We start from the raw sequence: 20233 nt of genomic DNA, 5'->3' as shown, positions 1-20233 counted from the left end.
GTGCTCAGATGGAGGGGCACGCGCGCCAGAGGAGACCAGCGTGCAGGGAAGGAGGGGCAGAGTTCCAGGCAGCTCCGCCGGCTCCCCCCTTCCCGGGGGCCGCGGCTCGGGAACTACAAGGCCCAGCAGGCTGCTGCAGGGGGAGGAGGAGGAGGTGGGACCAGCGCGGGGTGGGAGTGAGAGAGCGAGCCCTTGCGCCTCGCCGGCGCACAGCGCTCGGAGCGCTCCTGCGGGCACTGGTGCGGCGGGCTCGGCAGCAGGCGGCAGCGAGCAGGAGCCCGAACTCTGGTCCAGCCGCCGCGCGCGGAGGAGCCCGGGCTGTGCCCGGAGCTGGGCGGCAACGTCCGGAGAGGACCGAGACTCTGCTTAGCGCATTGCGGCGACCTCGCCTTCCCCGGCCGCGAGCGCGCGCCGCAGCTGGAAAAGCAGCGGAGACCGAGGACTTTTCGCTGGTCCGAGGGGCGCCCCGCAGGGCGCACCGTACCAGGGCTGCAGTCGGGCACGCCGCGGCGCCGGGGCGATGGAGCCCGGTCTGCAAGAAGCTTGAGGCGCCGCCGCCCGGTTCTGGAAAGGGGGGCCACAGGGTCTGGAGACCCCGGGCGGCGGACGGGAGCCCTCCCCCCGCCCCGCCTCCGGGGCACCAGCTTCGGCTCCATTGTTCCCGCCCGAGCTGGAGGCGCCGAGCACCGAGCGCCACCGGGAGTCGAGCGCCGGCCGCCGGGCTCTTGCGGCCCCGCCAGGACCCGAGCGGAGCCCGGGGGTGGCGGGCCGGAGCCGGGGACGCGGGCGCCCGCACAAGCCACGGCGGACTCTCCAGAGGCGGAACCGCAGCGCCGAGTGAGGTAAGAGCCGCGGCGCCCCCAGATCCGGGGCGGGCTTGGCGTCCCGAGCGGCCCCCGGCGCCGGAGCCTCCCGGCTGCGCGCTCTCCCCACCGAAGCCCAGTCGGATCCGGCGCCTCCCTCTACTCCTTACCCGCCCCCCTCCAACTCCCGACTCCCCCCCAGCGCTCTGCGCCCCCCTTTTGTCTCCCCTCCCTTCCCTCCGCTCGCGTCGCCTCTGCGCCCCCTCCCCGCGCTCGTCCCGCCGCTCCTCCTGCCGCCCAACTTTTCCGCCAACTCGCGCTGAGGAGCTGGCGAGGCGGCGGCGGCGGCTCCGCGGTGAGTCCGGGGAGGGACAGGGCCGGGGCGAAGGCGGCAGCCGCCCTCAGTGTCCTCGGACTGGGGAGGAGGGCGGGAGTGGGCAGCGAGAGGGGGAGTGTGTGTGTGTGTGCGCGTGTGCGTGTGTGTGTGTGTTGCATTCCACTCCGTCTCTTTTTTGAATTGGGGACTCACCCCAATTCAGCAGGTAGCTTTGGGTGGAACCCTAAAAATTCAGGGTGTTTCTAAGTCCTTTTCCACCTCCGGGAAAGTCTGGGGTCGGGGTTTGGCGGGGGGGCGCATGATGAGGCAAGGAACTGGAGGAGTAGGTTAGCTTCTCTCCGATTAGGTTTTAAGGAGGTGTCGTCACCAAATGGCTGCATCTGCTTTAGCGGAGAGCGAGAAAGGAATTCCCTTTTCCAGAGGGGGTTATCTTCTATTTAGTCCATCTCAGAAAGGGTCGGAAGTTTGGGGAAGGGGAGGGCGCCCAGCGGGTGATGTTAAGCCCCATTATGGGGTCGGGGGGAGGGGAATGTTCAGTTCCAATCTGGTTCTAGGAGGTGGGGGAAGGGATGAGGGTTTTGTCCGGTGCGGTTCACTCGGCAGCGATGCATGTTGCTTCTCTGGCCCAGACCCTTCTGCCCCCTGCTCCCCTCTCGCATTATGTTTGGGGTTGGGAGAGAGGGGCTAGAACCCTCATCTGCAGAGGAATTTATGGACGTTATAGATGGAGTTCATTTAACACATGTCCTATGAAGGCAGCCAGCCGCCTTTGGGGAGGGGGTGTGAGACCAGCTTCTCTTTTCTGGGCCCGGAAGCTGTTCGTCCATTTAAAAGTTTCTGGGTGTCTTTCACCCCCAACACTTTTCCCCCCATTTTCCAGATGTAGCGGCCACATCTGGTTCCGTTTCTCCCCACACGGGTACACCGCAGCCACATTATTAACATCCCTCTTCCTCCCTTCTCTCTCCCCCAGATTAAAACTGAGATTCTTCGACTGGTCCTTACCACCTTCCTCTGTAAAATTTCTTAAGACTTGGAGGCTTTGGGATTGAGGGAGAAAAGAAGGTTACCCTGGATCTCGGGTTATTTAGGATCAGATGGTGGTGGTGCTTTCTAGCTTGTGCAGAAAAGAGGCATCGTGGGCAGGATCGTAGGAGATAGGGCCAAGGTCTTAGGGGGTGTCACTTGCGAAAGGTTCATCTGCCAGAGGTGGCCTCTTTGGCCATGGGTCTGACCCACAACTGTCCCTGACGGAAGTTTCTGGAACCAAAGCGTTGCTTTTTCGTCCCTTCAGTTACAGCTGGAGCAGCGGGAGCGTCGGACTCTGTCCGGAGCCCGCCGTCCGGTCTCCGGCCGCCCGGCGGTGGCGTCACGCGTCCCTTTTCCACCCTCTCTGGAGCGAGCCCGTGCGCGGCGGCCGAGGGTGTGTATGGGGGCGGGGGCTGTTGCGTGCTCCTTTGCGTTTTAAGGAGCTATTTGGGCTGCAGTCCCCGGAAATTGAAGTGGGCCAGTTTGCCACTTAAATAACGGCTCCAGGTTTGAAAGCAGGGGTGGGATTGTTGAGGAGGTTTTGGTAAAATCCTTTAAGGTAGGAAAGCACCTTATGGCCCAAAGTGGCGGCAGGGTGGGGCGAGTTGGTCTCTCTCACCCTCTCCTTTCCAGTCTCTTTCAAATTGAAAACACCGCTCTGGTTTCCTCCTTTGGGCGGTAGTTTTGGAGGCTGTAATGAAATCGCACTTTCTCTAGACATGGTAATTAACGTGCCTGTTTCCTCCGCACATGTGCCCTGCCCTTTGCACCTCCGGACCAGCGCTTTTTTTGGAATACCATCTAAACTGTAGAACCTTAGCCTTGAGACTGTTTAGCAGAAGGTGGCCATTTTCCCCCGTTGGCCCAGGCTCCCGGTTTCCTCTCTGAGGCTTGTTTAAAGCTAAGTAGCAGGGCCCCGTGGGACGTGCCTCTGTCTGGCTAATTACCCCCAAGCCTGGGTCATCTCCCTTCCTTTCAGTGACCAAGGGAGAGCCGTTGCCAACCGTCTGTACCCATGACCTGCCTCCCTAATGACTTGTTTACATATTTCCCCCCAGTTGGGTGGGAGAAGCCTGAGGTTTCCCCTGACCCCCAGAGGAGCACAGGGTGTTTGGGGACAGGGAGGGTGTTGGGGCCCGGCTCCAGCTGGGGTGGTTGTGTGCTGCATCAGTGGGGAGCTCCTTGAAATATCTGTTGCATTTACTCTTAGTCATAGCTGAGTGTCAGCTTTTTAATGAGGGCCATCCGGATGGAGAGCCTCTTGGACATGTGTGCCTTCGCTGCCTGCTTTTACCAGGCCTGTAGAAATGTCCATGTTGAGGCATTTTCACAAATGGGATTTGGGCCAGAGTGGGCACCACTTCCTTTGGTTCCAAAGTAGACAGTCTTGAGTGCTTCTTTTCCTTGGCCTCTCGCCATGGAGAATGTTAGAAAGTTCCGTTAGGCGTCCTTAGAATAGCAAGTGAAGCAAAAACACAGGAAGACATGAAGAAGAGCATCGCAGATGGCTGTTGTCCCACCCCTCTTGAGGGAGAGGATGAGAATACCCAGGCATCCCTGAGCCTGGGCTATCTTTATTCCTGGCCAACTCCAGAGGGCAGGAAAATTGAGTTGAGCATTAAGTAGGTAGACTCTAGCCATGGAGACCAAGAAAAGTCCATGGGGTTTTGCTTTTAGTTGTATGCTTTTTGCTTGTTTTGGGTGTTGACCCAAAACAAGACTCCTAAAATAGATTTACTCCTATGAGCTTGGCGTTTTAGCAACCAGCTTCTCTGAATGCTTTCTTCTTGTCACCGTTTTTTAATCTCCTTCATCAAAATGGCTGTTAGTTAAGATCTTCCTAGGAAAGTTTGAGCCTGTTGCTGCTGGAGGAAAAGGTGGTAGAGAGAATTGATTCAAATGTTTTGTTCTGAAAAGGCCTCACTTGAGATGAGTTTAATTTCCTCTTGGGAAATTTGTCTTGCATTTATCTTCCCAAGAGCTTTGTAAAAAGTCTGAATGCAGCAGGGACTGGTGGGAGTCCAGATGTAGAGCTTTAGAGAAGATTCTGGGGTTTCCAGAGGGATTAAATACCAGACTTGGGCTAGAATATTTGCTTTTCCCCCTGGGGTTGCATCTACCTTAAACAGAAATTCTCTCCTCACTACCACTCCCCTTGCAATTAAAGAAGCTACATTTGGTCCCCAAGTAAATAGCCCTCACCTGGGTGAACAATGCCAAGACTATGGTGGTGGTCCACTAGTCCATCCTGTCTTCAATAGCAAAGTTTCCTAGATTATGTTGCATCCGTTAGTGTTTCATTTATAATTACTAATTTTTTATATACCTCACTCCCAAGGACATTTGGAAACGTTTTTACAGGGACTCAAAATTTAATAATTAGCATTTCCCTTGGACCAATTAAAATTTTGCAAGCTGAGCTGCATAACTTTGTTCAGATGTTTATTAAGACCTTACCCTGTCAACTCTCAACAGTGAGTAGAGAATGCTCATTTTTGGGAAAAGCGACCATTTCTGTTAAGAAATCAGTCTTATTCCCGTCTAAAGGAATTAATGTTTTGGTGTTACTTCCTCAATTCTGAGAAATCAAGATGTTTAGAAATTGTCTCAGTTGGTTTGCTTTGAAATAGAATTGGCTGGCGAACCAGGAGTACTTGACTATTGCTTTTCTCTGGCATTCTCAGCTTCTTTTCTGCAAGAGGAACTACATCAGTTTCTTTTCAATCAGCCTTTCTTTCATTCATTTATTCATCTAGTTAACTAATGTGTCAGCATCTGCTGTGTACATATTAGGTGCTAACGGTATTAACAAACGTTAGTTCAGGTGTAGAGTGTGCTCTTAAGGAGCTTGCAATCCCATGGTGTTTTGGAAATTCAGAGAGATGAGATCCTCAGCTGGAAACCCCAAGAAAGACTTGTGGAAGAGGTGGCTTTTTTTTTTTTTTAATTGATGTTTTAATGGTTTTTAACATTGTGAAATTTTGGGTTGTACATTTTTGTTTGTCCATCACCCCATATATGACTCCCTTCACCCCTTGTGCCCACCCCCCACCCGCACTGCCCCTGGTAACCACAGTACAGTTTTCTCTGTCCATATGTTGATTTATATTCCACATATGAGTGAGATCGTACAGTGTTTGTCTTTCTCTTTTAACATAATACGCTCCAGGCCCATCCATGTTGTTGCAAATGGGACGATTTTGTCTTTTTTTATGGCTGAGTAGTATTCCATTGCATATATATATACCACATTTTCTTAATCCAATCATCAGTCGAGGGACACTTAAGTTGCTTCCACTTCTTGGCTATGGTGAATAATGCTGCAATGAACATAGGGGTGCATAAGCCTCTTTGGATTGTTGATTTCAGGTTCGTTGGATAGATTCCCAGTAGTGGGATGGCTGGGTCATAGGGCATCTCTATTTTTAATTCTTTGAGGAATCTCCATACCGTTTGGAAGAGGTGGCTTTTTGAGGTGAGGTTCAGAGATTAGGAAAGCTTGGCCTGCTGAAGATGGAGGAAGGGCAAAGAAGAAACACTTGGTCGGAGCGTGGAGGTTGCCTAGAACTGGCCTGTCCCGTAGAAATATAACACAAGCCACATGTAATCTTAGATTTTCCAGTAGCCATGTTTGAAATTAAGTAAAGAGAAGACAGTGAAATTCATTTTTATTAATTCATTCACTTGTTTACATTTTAATAATATATTTGATTCAGCCCAATATATCCAAAATATTATCATTTAAACATGCAATCAATATAAAAAATTATCGAGGGGCCAGCCTGGTGGCGCAGCGGTTAAGTGCACGCGCTCTGCTGCAGCGGCCCAGGGTTCACAGGTTCGGATCCTGGGCGCACACCGATGCACCGCTTGTCAAGCCATTCTGTGGCGGTGTCCCATATAAAGCAGAGGAAGATGGGCACGGATGTTAGCCCAGGGCCGGTCTTCCTCAACAAAAAGAGGAGGATTGCCATCAGATGTTAGCTCAGGGCTGGTCTTCCTCACCAAAAAAAAAAAAAAAAAAAAAAAATTATTGAGATAGTTTATATTCTTTTTTCATACCAAGTTTTCAAAATCTGGTGTGTATGTTTCATTTCTAGCACATCCCCTGAAACTAGCCACATTTCAGGTGCTCAGTAGCCACGGTGGCTAGTGGTCACCATATGGGGCAGCTAAGTCTAGAGTAGAGGGTTTGGAGATGGATAGTGAGAAATACCTTTGTAAAGGTAGTAAGTTTGTGTCTTCCTGCCTCCAATTACCAAAATCTCCCAGGAGTGCTATCAAGGAGTGACTCAGAGCACAATGTTTATAATTCCCTACATTTGATTAGTACTTTAGAGAGGCGGGAGTGGGCGCTTTCACCCACGCTGCCTATTTGAGCCTCACAACCACCCGTGATGTCGGCAGGGCAAATATTTAGCTCCTTCCGACAAGTGGGAAAACTGAGATGTCGTGCGTGCTTGCCTCCCTCCCATTCCCCAGTGAGGGGAATGCACCCAGGTGGAGTTGGGCTGCCAGTCCCAGGAGACCTGACTGATATGGGAGAGGTTGATGTGGAGCCAGCTGCAGGGTCTCTGAGGAACCTGCTGTGTACACCTGTGAGGCTACAGGTCACATCTGTCAAGCAGTGAAGGAAGGAGATGGTTCCTAAGGGATTTTAAGAATTCATTAATTAGTAGAAAGAGAAGAAGGTGGGGTGAAGAAGGAGATGTCAATCCCTAGTGTTCCGGGCAGTGTGTGGACCAGTGGTTTGCATCACTGTGTTTTCTGCAATGGAGTATGTGCCCACTTACCTTCTCCTTCCAGGAGTCAGTGCCAGGAGGCTGTGTTTTCTTAACGTCCTTTGTTTTACAGATGTGGGGCTTGAGGCCCAGAAGGGAAGGAGAGGAAGAGACTCTTGCAGGGAAGCTTCCAGATTAGTTTGAAGTGCATTGATGGCAGAGCTGACAGAGGGCAGTCTGCAGCCAGACCACACCTATGAGGAGGTGGGCAGACATTTCAGGGGAGAGTAGCCGAGTGGTGGTGGAAGCTGTCTGTCTGCTACATTTGGAAACAAGCTTAATCTTTTCAAGATGATACCACCCTTTCCCTTTGGATACTAAAAATGCATTCATTACTCTGGCCATTCCTGTGTGACTTAGGTTCTTCAGCAGGTGTACCTTTCTGGGTGACAGGCCTGTACCCGTTTGGTGTGTCTTTGGAATGTAATGAGATGTGGAATGTGGTTTAGGGATGTCCCATGGCAAGCATCTCTTCTGTCCCATGCCAGGAATCGTGCCCCATCCTATGTCCTAGATGGCACATCCGTGAACTGCTTCCAAGGATCTTTTCTCTCAAGCAAGGGAATTCAGAATTGAGGCTCTCCCATTTCCAGAGTTACCTCGGACTTGTCCTTATCTGCTTGGTTTCTTTATGGCACAGTGATATACCCTTTGGAGAAAATGAGTTTGTGTCAGATAGAGCCAGGCTCGATCAACCTGTTATTTGCTTCCTCCCATCCTGCCCTCTAGCATCTGAAAACCCAAGTGGTGTGAGTCCCGTGCTATTGCTTACGGCTGCAGGTCCTTGGGCAGAGTACTTAACCTTTCTGAGTCTCAGTTTCCCCATTCCTTAAAGGGGAATAATAATGCCTACCCCTCATAAGTTTTTAGTGAGGAAGAAATGAAGTTTTATAGTTACAAATTCTACCTAGTACATGCTTGGCACGTAGGTATTCAGTAAATATTTATTCTATTCTGTCTCTTCTAGTCCCTTTCCTAAACTTAGAAAAAGAAAAGAGAAATGTTTACTTCTCCTTTGATTTGAAATCATTAAAAAATTTTAGGAAAGCCTTGGGAGGGAGCTAGCAGTAGTGCATGCATACACCCGCTGGCGAGCGCCTGTGAACGAAGCCAAGAATCTGGGGGGTTTTCTGCCAGCCAGGGCTGACTCACTCATAAGGGGCCCTGTCTGGCCTAGGGGGAGGCAGGGCTGAAGCACCACATTAGGGCATGTTCCGGGGAAGTGGATTCTCTGAATAACTTGGATGGTTCCCTGGAGTATTTGGGACAAAAGCCACCTGGAAGACAGAGATGGTCACCCCCACGTAGCCCAAACAGTGCCCAGAAAGTCTTTATCACTTGGTAAATGTTTAGCAGCAACAATCTGTTGTTCGTTGAGACCCTAGGGAATTGTTGTAAATGTTACCACTCCAGACGAGAAGGGTAAAGGGCTGCCATCTGTGCTTTTAACCGGGGCTGGCATGAGCCATCTTTGAGTCAACCCTTGCAAGAGCCCTTTGGCTCTGACCTTTTTCCCCACTTCTGGATTCGTTTCTGTCAGACGTCAGCTGTCACCTTTCAGCATGGGAAGGAGAACCGGAGCCACCTCATGGTTCCACACTGTGAGGCCCTTTTTAAGTAGTTGGTGAGAGTTGTGTTCTATCCATGAGGGAAGCTTGTAGAACCACAGATCCCTGTGATGCGTACAGTTTAAGACAAAAAGGAAGAGCCCCGGAGATCACTTATTTCAGCTTCCTCATTGTATAGGTCCAGGGAGGGTCAGCATCTTACTTGGCTCCCATTTCCGCATCCTTGGCTTGTTCCATAATTCATCTCTCTTTATCCCTCACCAAAGGATTGGTTTGCCCTAGAAGGAGTGAGGGCTTATACTGGGGAGTCGTCAGCGTACTCAGGTCTCTTGCAATCCCACCATACTCTGTGAAGCCCTTGCCCACATTTGGGACTCTCATGAGGCTGTTCGCTTTCCCAGCACAAACAGTCTTGGGGCTTATGCCTGGGAGAACTTCATGAAAATTTTCCCAGCAAGGCTTGCACGTAGTCCACGCTCAATAAATAGTTGTAGAACTGAATTAAAGCTCTCTTTTGTCTAATTAAGGCCTGTAACCTCAAATTCAACATTGGGGCAGGACCACAATTCCCTTCTTTGTGCCTGAAGGAGTCAGTTATTGCTTTAAGCACCCTTCTGACAGAGCGACTCTGTGACATGCTTTACCTTCTTTTTCTCCTTGCCTCCCATCACCATGAAGACCCTCCTAACTTTGGTTTTTTTTCTTTCCTCAGAGTCAGCTTGAAAAGGAAGATCAAGCTCAAGGCGGAGTCTCCATGGAGGTGTGGAGCCTTGTCACCAACCTCTAATTGCAGAACTGGGATGTGGAGCTGGAAGTGCCTCCTCTTCTGGGCTGTGCTGGTCACAGCCACACTCTGCACTGCCAGGCCAGGCCCGACTTTGCCTGAACAAGGTAAGGCAGGGGCTGAGAGTCAGCCCGGACTTCTGGCCCTCGGAAACAGGGCAGGCTGGGACGGAGGTGGTGTGGTTGGAGGTCATGTGGTAAACTGGGAAGGCTCCATGCCAGGTGGAGCAAAGGGTCCTTTCCTGTAGGAAAGACTCCCAAGATACCTGGGCTGATTTGAGGCTGGTTATAAATGTAAACAACTTCATCAGAGGTTGGGTCATGAAGGCTGGTGACATCCATTTGCCAGAGGTGACATGCTCAGGGTGGGTTTATGCTTTTCTCTTCCTGAAAAAAACTTCTGATTGGGACCCAAGAGCTGGCTCCCTAACCTAGATGATGTATAAAATGGGGTTGGACGATGCAGTGGGGAGTGAGTGACCAATGAATTTGGGTTTAGAACTTGGATCAGATTACAGGGGATGTTGAGGGATGTGGGAGCTTGATATAGACCTCTGGCTTCTAGAAAATTATTTCAAAGATACATCTTCTATGGGGGTCAGCAGTCATGGCCACATGCCTACCATTTTGCCTTCCTTGACCACATCTCACAGGCCCTGTTGGGAGGCCTGCTGACTGGTTCACTTTGGATATGTATTGCTGGGGGGATTCCAAAGAGATTGAGAACTAGGGAGCATTGTGGGGCATGGGAGCTGGTAGAGATCTATAGCCTGATGAGAATTCAGAGAGATTATTAGTAACAGGAAGGACTTGCCCCGCTGCTCATGGAGTTTGCTGGAGTTGTGAAAATATTTCATGGAGATTATAGGTACAGCAACCTGGTGGCTTTTGAGTCTTTGAGAACTAATATTTGGGCATTTCTGTTGCCAAAGGGTAGTGTGGCTTGTGATTCAGTGGCTGATCACATAAATAGAGAGGGTTGGCAGGCAGTGGATGAAAGGCTTAGGTGTGCATGTGACGTGGTGGCTGCACTTAAAGGGCCATCCGTCTCGGCTATCAGGACTTGTTTAAATGAGGAATGGTGAGTGAGAATATTTGTCCACTTATATGGTGATGGAGAAGGAGGAGGGAAGGGTGTGTGAGATTTTCTAGAAGGTCCACTGGCTGGAGCAGGCAGGTGAATGTTGCATTCAGTAACAGAACTGAATGCAAGACCTGAGCTAGAACATACTGGAGACCCAAAGTGAGAGAGACTGTCTCTGCCCAGAAGGAGTTTACCGTCAGGTGGGGGGAGACAAGTACAGAGGTAACGAAATTAAGGTAGGCCGTGTTTAAACCACACAGTGGCATTCTAACAAAATGCAGTGGGAATGCAGAGGAAGAGGGGAGCAGAGAGCATCTGAGATGGATCTAGAGGGATGGGTAGAGGTTTGGAAGGGGGAAGTGAAGGTGGAATAGCATGAGTGCGGGTCCTGAGGTGGGATGTATAAGGGATATAGAGAATGATTTGCCTGATGAGTGGGTGGTTGTAGGAAGTAATGCCTGGAAAAGTTGATTGAGTTAGCACATGAAAGGCCTTAATGCCCTGCTGAGGGAACTACACTTAAATGGGTAGATACTGGGAATCTTGACAAGTCTTGAGCAGGTAGTGACATGATCCAGCTTTCAGAAAATTAATCTGGCAGCTGAATTTGGATGGAGGGGAGGAAGAACTCAGATAGACCTATGTTTAAATCCTGCTCCGCCACTTCATAGCTGCATTACTTGCTTTGACAAATTACTCAACTACACGAAGCCTTAGTTTGCTCATCCTTAAAATGGTGTCAATAATATAGGATTAAATGAGCTAATCCAGAGAAGCACTTACAGGTAAAGTGTTAGTGGTTATTACTGCTGCTGCCACTATTGCCAGAAAGACTTTAGATTGTTGTTTTGAATGTCTAGCTAGAGGAAGTGAGGGATGAACTAGGGTGGGAGCCATGAGAGTGTAAAGGAAGGAAAAATAGCAGAGACACTATAGAAATAGAATCTTTAAGTAAGTTGAATGTCAACTCTGGGTGACTGGACACAAAGGATGAGATGAGAGGAAAGGGAGTGAGTTAGGGAGGGAGGTTTGTGAGGAGCGAGAAGATCTGGATCAGCCACAGTGTAGACGGTCTTGGGAGTCCCAAAGCAACAAGGGCTTGGATGAGGTTTGAGAATATGGATTTATGACGGACCCTAAAGTATTTTTTTTTTTTTTTAAGCTTTCTCTGACAAACTCTTGCAGCCCAAGAATGGAGGGTGGAGAAAGTAAATAGTGTGGACCCCGGGCCTGGGCACTTGTAAGCAGGAAGGGGATGTCCAAGGGCACGAGCGTAAGGAATTCTAGGGGGTACTGGTGAGGGGTGGTCATTGAAGCTGGTGGTTGCACACTGGGAAAGGAAGCTGAGGTGGTGGTGGAGGATGGACCAGGGGCTGAAGGTTTTTGATGAAGACAAAGTACAGGCTCCACAAACGGGAGGGAGGGAGTAGGCAAGGTGGACGGGGTGCTGTTAGGAGGCTATGGCAGTGAAGATTGAAGCTAGACCGCCGCTTTTAAAAAATCAACTTAATTGAGATATAATTTGCAGTCTATTAAGTACACCAATTTCAAGTGTATGGTTCAATGTGTTCTGGTAAATGTAACGTCCCGAGTAACACCCCAATCAAGAAATGGAACATTTTCATTACCCCCGAAACTGCCCTCATGCCCCTTTGCAGTCAGTCCCCTTCGCAGCACTGACCCCCGGCAACCACTGATCCACTTTCTGTCACTGTAGATTAGTTTTGCCTATTTTAGAATTTCATATAACAGAATTATATGGTGAAGGTGTATCCATTCACCTGTTGATGGCCATTTGGCTGTTATTACTAAAACTCCCGTGACCATTCGTGTACACGTCTTTGTGTGGGCTATGTTTTCCCTGGAGTTCCTTGGTTTTGATTTTGGCTCCACTTCTTACTGACCATTGGCTCTTAGGAAACTTCCTCTCTGTGCCTCTATAAAATATATTGATAATGAACATTTACTTCTAAGGTCATTGTGAATATCAAATGGGCATGTATGCAAAGCTGTTAGAACAGTGCCTGTGTACCAGGCAGTAAATGGCAGTTGTGGGTATCTTTTCCTAGAACCCCAAAGGAGACCCCACATGGTGAGGGGCTTGTTGTTTTGTGGGTGGATTTTGGAATGCCTTAGGACAAAGAAGTGGAAATCCACTGGACTTGTTCTCCAAGTCCCAGTTCTCTGTTTGGTTAAGTCCCTCTCCTATCCCTCTTGAGCTTTGTGATGGAGAACACGTGCCCCACTGTCTTCAGAGAACTGCTGTGAAGTCACAGGGAAAATCTGTCTCCGAGCTTATAAACCATAAGGTATCTCACAAATGTAAAGCATTATTGTATAGTCCTGGCCCTGCTGATTGTTAAATAATAATGCTGCTGTTGTCTTCAGAAAAGACCATAATCTGTGTATAAAAGGTTTGTCCGAAAGTTTAAAGCAAACCACCCCAAACCCTGCTCACACTGAGAGCTTTTCCCATTTAGAAAGGGTTTGTGGGTGTGTGGGTGTGTGGGTGTGTGTGTGTGTGTGTGTGTGTGTTGGGAGCCCTTCCCCCAGTCTGCAAATGCTCCTGAGGGAGTGGGGAGGGCCTGGAGTTTCTGGCTGTCCTTGGAAAGTTGAGTTAGTAAGGGTTCCAGGAAAACCAGCCTCCCTCCTCTCTCTCTCTCTTCCCTTCTCTGGTTTGGGATATTAAAGAGGTGAAGCTTGTTTCAGATCCTGCTTTAAGGAAAGAGGGAGTTGTGTGTGGTTAGACTGAAGCTGGGTTATGGGCCCAGGGGTAGAATGCCCCTTTAAAAAGATAAGCACCAACTTAAAAGATGGGTTGAGCTTGAGGAGGGTTGTTTCTGTGTATTTTTCTCTCTTTTAGAATAAGTCTTGGGGAAAAGCAAGTGGGTGAATTCAAAACTGCTTGCAAGGCCACTTCTTGCAGTTGGGAGTGGGGGTCCTGCCCCCTTTTCAGCATTCACGTAGTTAAACACCCCAGACCCCATGGACGAGGAGACAGTATGAGACTGGCAGTCTCAAAATACTTGCCTACATGCTCAGAAACCTGCAACTAATAAGCGATTTAATGGGCTGAGGGTTTACAGCTCCTCCCACCTACCCAGATTTGAAGGATTCTGGTGGCCGGTTGAAGGGGGAGAGGTTACACTTAATGGAAAAGCCGCACGTTTCCATTTCTGGCTGCAAGCCCCCTGGATGCCGGGCGCCACAAAGCAAGGCTTTGTCTTTGTGTTCTGCAGAAACCTGCGCCCATGGGGGAGAGGCTGCCAGTGGTGCCACAGGCATTGCCCCAGCTTCAAGTTGTAGGGCCCTGGCTGCCCCAGGCAAGCCCCCACAAGGGGTCTCACAGCTGTCTTTGGCCCAAAGGGGTATGCATTTCAGCCTGGCTGCAGGGGGAGCCTCAAATAGGTACCAGAAGGTATCCCACTACCAGCCTCAGACAGGTTGCAATCCCACTGGCTGCAGCCGATTGCCGTGGTGGGAAGACCAGTGTCCAGTGGCTGCGTGGGACACATGCAGGAGCGCTCTGTCCCCAATATAATGTCTTCTTGTGAAAGAACCTGTTTACTTCTAATTCACACTGGATGTTTAAGAGGAGCTTCTTCACCCTCTGCCAGAAGGCGAGTGGAATTACATGGAGCAGAAGGTGATATGGATGACCCACTTGAGAACAAGGGTGGAGGATGTAAGTCTGTAGGAATCTCGGGGTGCTTAGCTACCAGGTTTCCCCAGAGGATCTGCTCTGTCCCACATCCCTCTCCCCAGAGAGAACTGGCTACAGTGCCTTTGAAAGGGTGTGTTTGCAAGTGTTCCCATAGCTGAGCTGAGCAGGGTGAGGGTAGGGAGGACCCACCTCAGCATGTGAGAGAATGTGAGGGAGGCACACTCACGTGTCCTGCTTGACCACACTGGGCAAGTGCAGCAAAGCCACTCCAGGGCTGTGTTCTTGGCTCTAGCTTCTGCATTGCTACACCATTAGCTTCACTGATTTTCCACTCTGGCTTTGCCAGCCAGCTCCCCGAAGTCAGGGAGGAGGAATTTCTCAGGGAAGAACAAATGGCTGTCCAGAGCCCTTGCCTCAGGTGGGGGAGGGGAGGGAGCCCAAACAAAGAATCAGGCCAGGATTCTGTCACCTGGTTTCTGTAACTACCTGGAGTCTGGAGTGGGCAGGAACTGGAGAGAGTGTGTCAGGGACTCCTTTGGAACTGGTGGCCCCAGCACAGAGGTGGGTCAGCAGGGCTCGGCCGGGTGCCTGCTCCTGGTCAGGCAGAAGCAGTGAGTGATGGCTTGTGTCTGGCGCGGTGATGGATGGCCTTGGGAGAAGTGAGTTCTGGGGAGTCATTATCCTGGAGGGCGAGGTCCAGGGTCAGAGAGCCTGACCAGCAGCTGCGCCCTGTTTTTACAGTGCCTCATTCCTCTGGGGCCGCTGGGGGCTCCAGCTCACCCTGTAGACACCGCCTTTGCCTCTTCCTTCCTTCCCCAAAGTCTGGAAATGAGACAACTGTTTCCCTGCTGACCGGGGAAAGTCCAGCTGCTCTGGCGCTCCTGGTCTCCCCAGTTCAGCTGCCCAGGCCTCCCTGTTCATTCTGGAGGGTTGGCTCATTCACAGACTTACCACACACATTCTCTTCTCTCTGCCCACCCTACCCCCTCCCCAGGCCCCAAGTGATCAGCTGAAAGTTAACTACTCTACCTGGGCTCTTAAGGGCCTGGAGTAAATCCCTGTTTCCTCTTAGGAGAAGCCTTCTGGAGTCTGGGCTGCTCCTGAACTTGGGTGTTTGCTCTGACCTCCAGCTGGCGATGGCCAAGTAGGGGGGAAGTTGCCTGAAGCCCCCATGGTAAGCTTGTTGGCCCTTAGTGGGGCCATGGTATGGTACAAGACACTGAGCTCCTGCCCTCAGAATTCCCCTCTCCTGATTGTTGGTTCAGGCCGACTCTCACCTTTCTGCTTGCCAAACGAGGTGCCCAGTGCCTTCGTCTAAAGGCTTTGCTCTTTGCAAACCGGGAATGCTGGGGTGAGGGGTCTGTCCAGTTAGATCCTGACACTGAGAAAGTTGGGCTTGGGCGGGGCTTGAAACTCAATGCTCCTTCCTTATCCCACATGTTGTGGTGTGGCCAAGTCTCCTGGGATGGGTTGTGTAAAAGGAGGTGAATGTTGGGGCAGCAGGCCCTGCCATTTGAGTGAATGCGGCTGTGTTTCCCAGGCCCTGGATGTGTAGGCACATTGAGCCTCAAGTGGGTGAGAGGGTCAAGGAGTTCGGCAAAGAGTGGACCTTAGTGGTTATGAGCTTGGGCAGGGAAAGAGGTTAAAAACCATCAAGACTGAAGTTTCAAATACTTAACCAAGAAAGTTGAATTTAGAGCTTAGCCCTTCCTCAGTTCTCTCCAGGATAGAAAACCAGCCTCTGGCTAATGGTCCCCTCACCATTCATTCGCTGATTTACTTTTCTTTCTTTCTTTCTCTTTCTTTCTTTCCTTCCCTCCTTCTCTCCTTCTCCCTCTCCCCCTCTCTCCCCCTCTCTCCCATCCATTCATCCATCCGTCTGGCCAAACAAGACTCTTCCTTATTCTTTGTTGAGTACAACGTATACATTCATACATAACCATTGTTGATTCTGGTCCCTTAGCTGGACATGTCCGTCCCTATCCTTTTCTCCTTTCCCTTTTTGTAATTCCTACTCTTAGCTTAAGATTTAGGTTGGGTTTAGCTTAAGGGCCACCTCCCTCTTGAAGACTTCCTCTGTCTTCAAATTAATCACTCCTTTTTCCCACTTCTGTTTAACTTTCTGTCTAGCTCTTCCTTTACTCTGCCTTACGTTATGTGGAGTTTTTAATGTATGGCTGTTTCCTCCACTAGAGCAAAGTTCTATGCAATCAGAAAGAATATTTTTATTGTTAGTTTAAAATGTGGATATTTTGATATGTAATTTACATTCATCATAGAAAATATAGACTTGTAAAGAGAAAAAGAAAAACTCATATTCCCATCATCTAAAAATAATCACCATTAACTATGAATCTATTCCTTTAGACTTTTTTTCTTGGATTTATACAATCGTGACTTTTCATAAATAGGATTTATGTGATCGGTACACAGTCGTGAGTCGCTTAACAACGGGGATACATTCTGAGAAATGTGTCCTTAGGCGATATTGTCATTGTGCGAACATCATAGAGTATACTTACACAAACCTAGATGGTCTAGCCTACTACACACCTAGGCTGTATGGTACTAGTCTTGTGGGACCACCATCGCATATGCAGTCCGTCGTTGACTGAAACATCATTATACGGTGCATGACTGTATACTGGTTTGTAACTTAATCACGTATTTATTGCCATGTAGAGAAAATTTTTTCATCAAGCTTAATAACTATGTAGTATTCCACTGTATGGGTGTGCAAAATTTATATACCAAAATTTATTTATTTATTTACTAGTCTTCTAGGTATTGGGTATTTCAGTTATTTTCAATAGTTTTCACTTAAGTGAACATATTTTTACAAATAAAATTTGTCCATGTCTCCAATGATATTTACATTCTAAAAGTTTTGATTACGTAGTGCCAAATTGCCCCAGAAAGGTTATACCAGTAAAGGTCTTCTAAAGTAATAATAAATATTATTTATTGCATCTTTACGTTTTTACATCTTTACACCGATCCCGTGGCCATGGGTTGCATTCCCGTAATCAGATGAGGAAACTTGAGGTTCAAGGAGTTAAGTAACTGTCTAAGGTCATATAGTTGTGAGATGTGGAACTGGGATTCAGACTCAGCTAGGTCTGACTCCAGTATTTTTTCCAGTGTATTACTCTGCATCCTTATATCGAATTGAGTTTCCCCCCAAAATTCAGGCAGACTAACATTTGAATTTAAACATTGCAGGGTCCATCCCCTTTATCTCGCAGGAATCAGCCTTCACCTCCCTTCTGGGGTGGTGTGTACATGTGTGTGATTGCGGTAAGAGCAGCTCTGCCATTTCTTGAGTGACGTTCTGCTTTTACTGCGAGGTTATGCATCGGTCATAGGTCTATGAGCTGCCCTGATGAAAGTGGTTCCCTAGCCTAGAATAATCAATAGAACAAAAACCTCATTGAGGCTGCCTTTTCCAGTGTAGCTGAGACCTCCTACTTGGAGAAGGTCTAGGATCAGAGGTCCCCAAAGTGCCAAAGCCACACCTGGGTTTTCTTTGTAGGTCACACTTATTCTAGAATGTAGTGGTATTGTCCAGACAGTAGATTGCTTCTGAAAGGGTTGTGGTCCAACAGTGTCTGATGGATGTCAGAAGGTTCAAAGAGGCTGGAGGATTAGCGTTGTTTTGAGGCTACCAGTATATATATATTTAAAACACGAAGAAATGTAAAAAAGGGGTGGGTCCTGAAGTTTTGTTTCTCTTAGTGTTTACATTTAACAAATTAATGTTTTAAACAAAAATATGTATTACAATGTAATTGGGCTAGTCACAGAATAATTACAGGATTTAAAAAATATATATTAATTTGTAGTATACTATCTGAAGGGTAGGAACAGAACACAGGTTTATTGAAAGTTGTGTGGTAAATATTTTCTTCCAGTTCTGTCAGTAAATATCTGTGTAACCTTTTGGGGAAAAAACACTGAAAGTCTTGGAGGCCCCTCTGGAATGGGAGGCCCAGGACACATGCCATCCCTACCGCTAGCCTCACCATGGGTTAGGGCCAGATTACTCTCACTAGACATAGCAAATACAGTCATCCCTCGGTCTCCACAGGGATTGGCTCCAGGAACCTGTGAGGATGCTCAAGTCCCTTATATAAATGGTGTAGTACAATGAATACAGTCGGCCCTCCATATCCACGGGTTTTGCATCAACTGCACAATAAGTGACTCATTTAAGAAGTGTAATTCATGGGGCGGCCCCATGGCTTTGCTGTTAAGTGCGCGCGCTCCGCTGCTGGCGGCCTGGGTTCGGATCCCAGGCGCGCACCGACACACTGCTTCTCCAGCCATGCTGAGGCCGTGTCCCACATACACCAACTAGAAGGATGTGCCACTATGACATACAACTATCCACTGGGGCTTTGGGAGGAAAAAAAAGGAGGAGGATTGGCAATAGATGTTAGCTCAGAGCCGGTCTTCCTCAGCAAAAAGAGGAAGATTAGCACGGATGTTAGCTCAGGGCTGATCTTCCTCTCACACACACACACACACACACACACACACACACACACACACACACACAGACCATTGCTGCACTCCACTTGCACAGCTCTTCATTCTGAAGCAGGGCCCGAGCTTGGGAATTCTAACAAGTTCCCAGAGGATGCTGATGCTGCTATTCCGGGGACTGCACTTTGAGAATCTCTGATAACAATTAATTCTCACTCAAAAAAGTCTATAAGGGAGGTGTTTCCATTTAACAGTTTAGGAAACTGACTCAGAGAGGTCAAACAAAAACTTGCCAAGGTTAACAGCTAATAAATAGTGGAGCTAGAGTTAAGACTCAGGTCTGATACCAATGCCTACATCTCTAACCCCTGTACTGAGAGCAGAGGTGAGGAAGGTGGAACATCAGAGAGTCTAGGAAGAGAAACGGGCAGGGAGGGAGCTGGGAAAGGTGGCAGTTTGCCTGGGGGTAGTGGGGAGGGAGGAATGACAAGGAGTAGGAAGTGGGTCTGAGAGCTTTCCTGGGAGGATGGAGACCCTCTTCCTGGAATGCCCTCCTGCTTCCATGTTGCTTGGGGCTGTAAGTCAATTATCACTGCCTTTGGAATGCTGATTAGGTCTCCAGCCAGTTAGAAGAGTCCTTTTGCATTCAGAAATCTCTGCTCCTTTACTGTCAAACTTCAGAGTTTACTTTTGGAATTAAGGTTTATTTTCCTTAGGTTTTAGGAATTAGCTTTTGAGCCTTAGAAGAGTCAGGTTCCTTGACTAACTACTGAATGAAGTTCTACCTTTGGCATTCGAAACTTTTCTCGATGTTATTTGAGCAATCAAGACTTTATTAGTGCCCAGAGGGTACATTTGAAAGTGGCATTTATTTTATAATGTTCCCCTCCTCCACTAGCCTCAGACTCCCAATCCATTTTTAAAATTGTTTTGCCAGCTAGTTCTTTTGGGATAAGACATCATGAGCATCAAACAAGGACAGTGAAATAAATTCTTCTAGAATACCTGGGCTGCCAGCTGTCTGCCAGTCACAGCCTCTCGGCTACTCCATGTCCTCCATTCTAAGGCTTCTTCTGACGAGAACATCATGGGCCAGAGAGAAGGGATGAAGGGAAGCATTTATTCAAGGTGCTGATGGCCAGAGCCCTGTGAACACAACAGAATCCCCTTGCCTTTCCTCACACCAGAGGGAGCTCTTTGCTCTTGGGGGCAGAAGGCGATGGCAGTGAGTGATGCTCAACTTGTGAGGTCCAGTAGAAACTTAGAATGTTGGTTAGAGCTGGAGAGGGCCTAGAGCTTGTCCAGTCAGTCAGCCTTCACATTTCACAGTTCAGGAAACTGAGGCCCAACAGGGGAGGTGCCTTGCCCAGGATCACACAGTTAGTGGTAGGGCCTGTCTTCTGAGTGATTTCCACTCAGATGCTCTTTTCCCTGTACCAGCCAATTACAACCACCTGTGGCTCAAGCAGAGTTTGGGACTCAATGGTTTTTACAAGGATTTCAAACTAGGCTCTCATCCTTTAGGACATCTGGAATGTTGACCCTTGCGCATAGTAGGAATCTCTCCCTTAGGATTCTAATTGCTCAAGATCCCCCAGGTCGTCTGAGCAGAGGAGGCCCCAGTGTCCATATTGGCCCTTTTCTTCCCTCAAGCTTCTTCCATCTGCTCTCTACCTGAGAGCCATGCCATCTCAGGTAG

At 48.9% G+C, this 20233-nt stretch overlaps 1 protein-coding gene across 6 annotated transcripts in view; it reads left to right on the top strand.

Annotated features, from left to right (window-relative positions):
• Positions 1-221: 221 nt before the first annotated feature.
• The window catches only part of FGFR1 (fibroblast growth factor receptor 1), a 48602-nt gene continuing 28590 nt past the window's right edge, over positions 222-20233 (top strand). For 4 of the 6 annotated variants that reach the window (XM_058525242.1, XM_058525241.1, XM_058525239.1 and 1 more), the window contains exons 1-2: positions 223-842; positions 9231-9409. In XM_058525242.1, coding sequence (XP_058381225.1) covers positions 9319-9409 — 91 coding nt within the window. In that variant the 5' untranslated portion in view covers positions 223-842; positions 9231-9318. Of the gene's footprint in view, positions 843-7023; positions 7155-9230; positions 9410-20233 lie in introns of all 6 variants that reach the window. The other 2 variants (XM_058525240.1, XM_058525243.1) reach the window with 2 other exon arrangements.

The sequence above is a fragment of the Diceros bicornis genome, chromosome 29, assembly GCF_020826845.1.
Source record: "Diceros bicornis minor isolate mBicDic1 chromosome 29, mDicBic1.mat.cur, whole genome shotgun sequence".
Taxonomy (NCBI): domain Eukaryota; kingdom Metazoa; phylum Chordata; class Mammalia; order Perissodactyla; family Rhinocerotidae; genus Diceros; species Diceros bicornis.
This window is presented reverse-complemented; position numbering and strand designations above follow the sequence as displayed.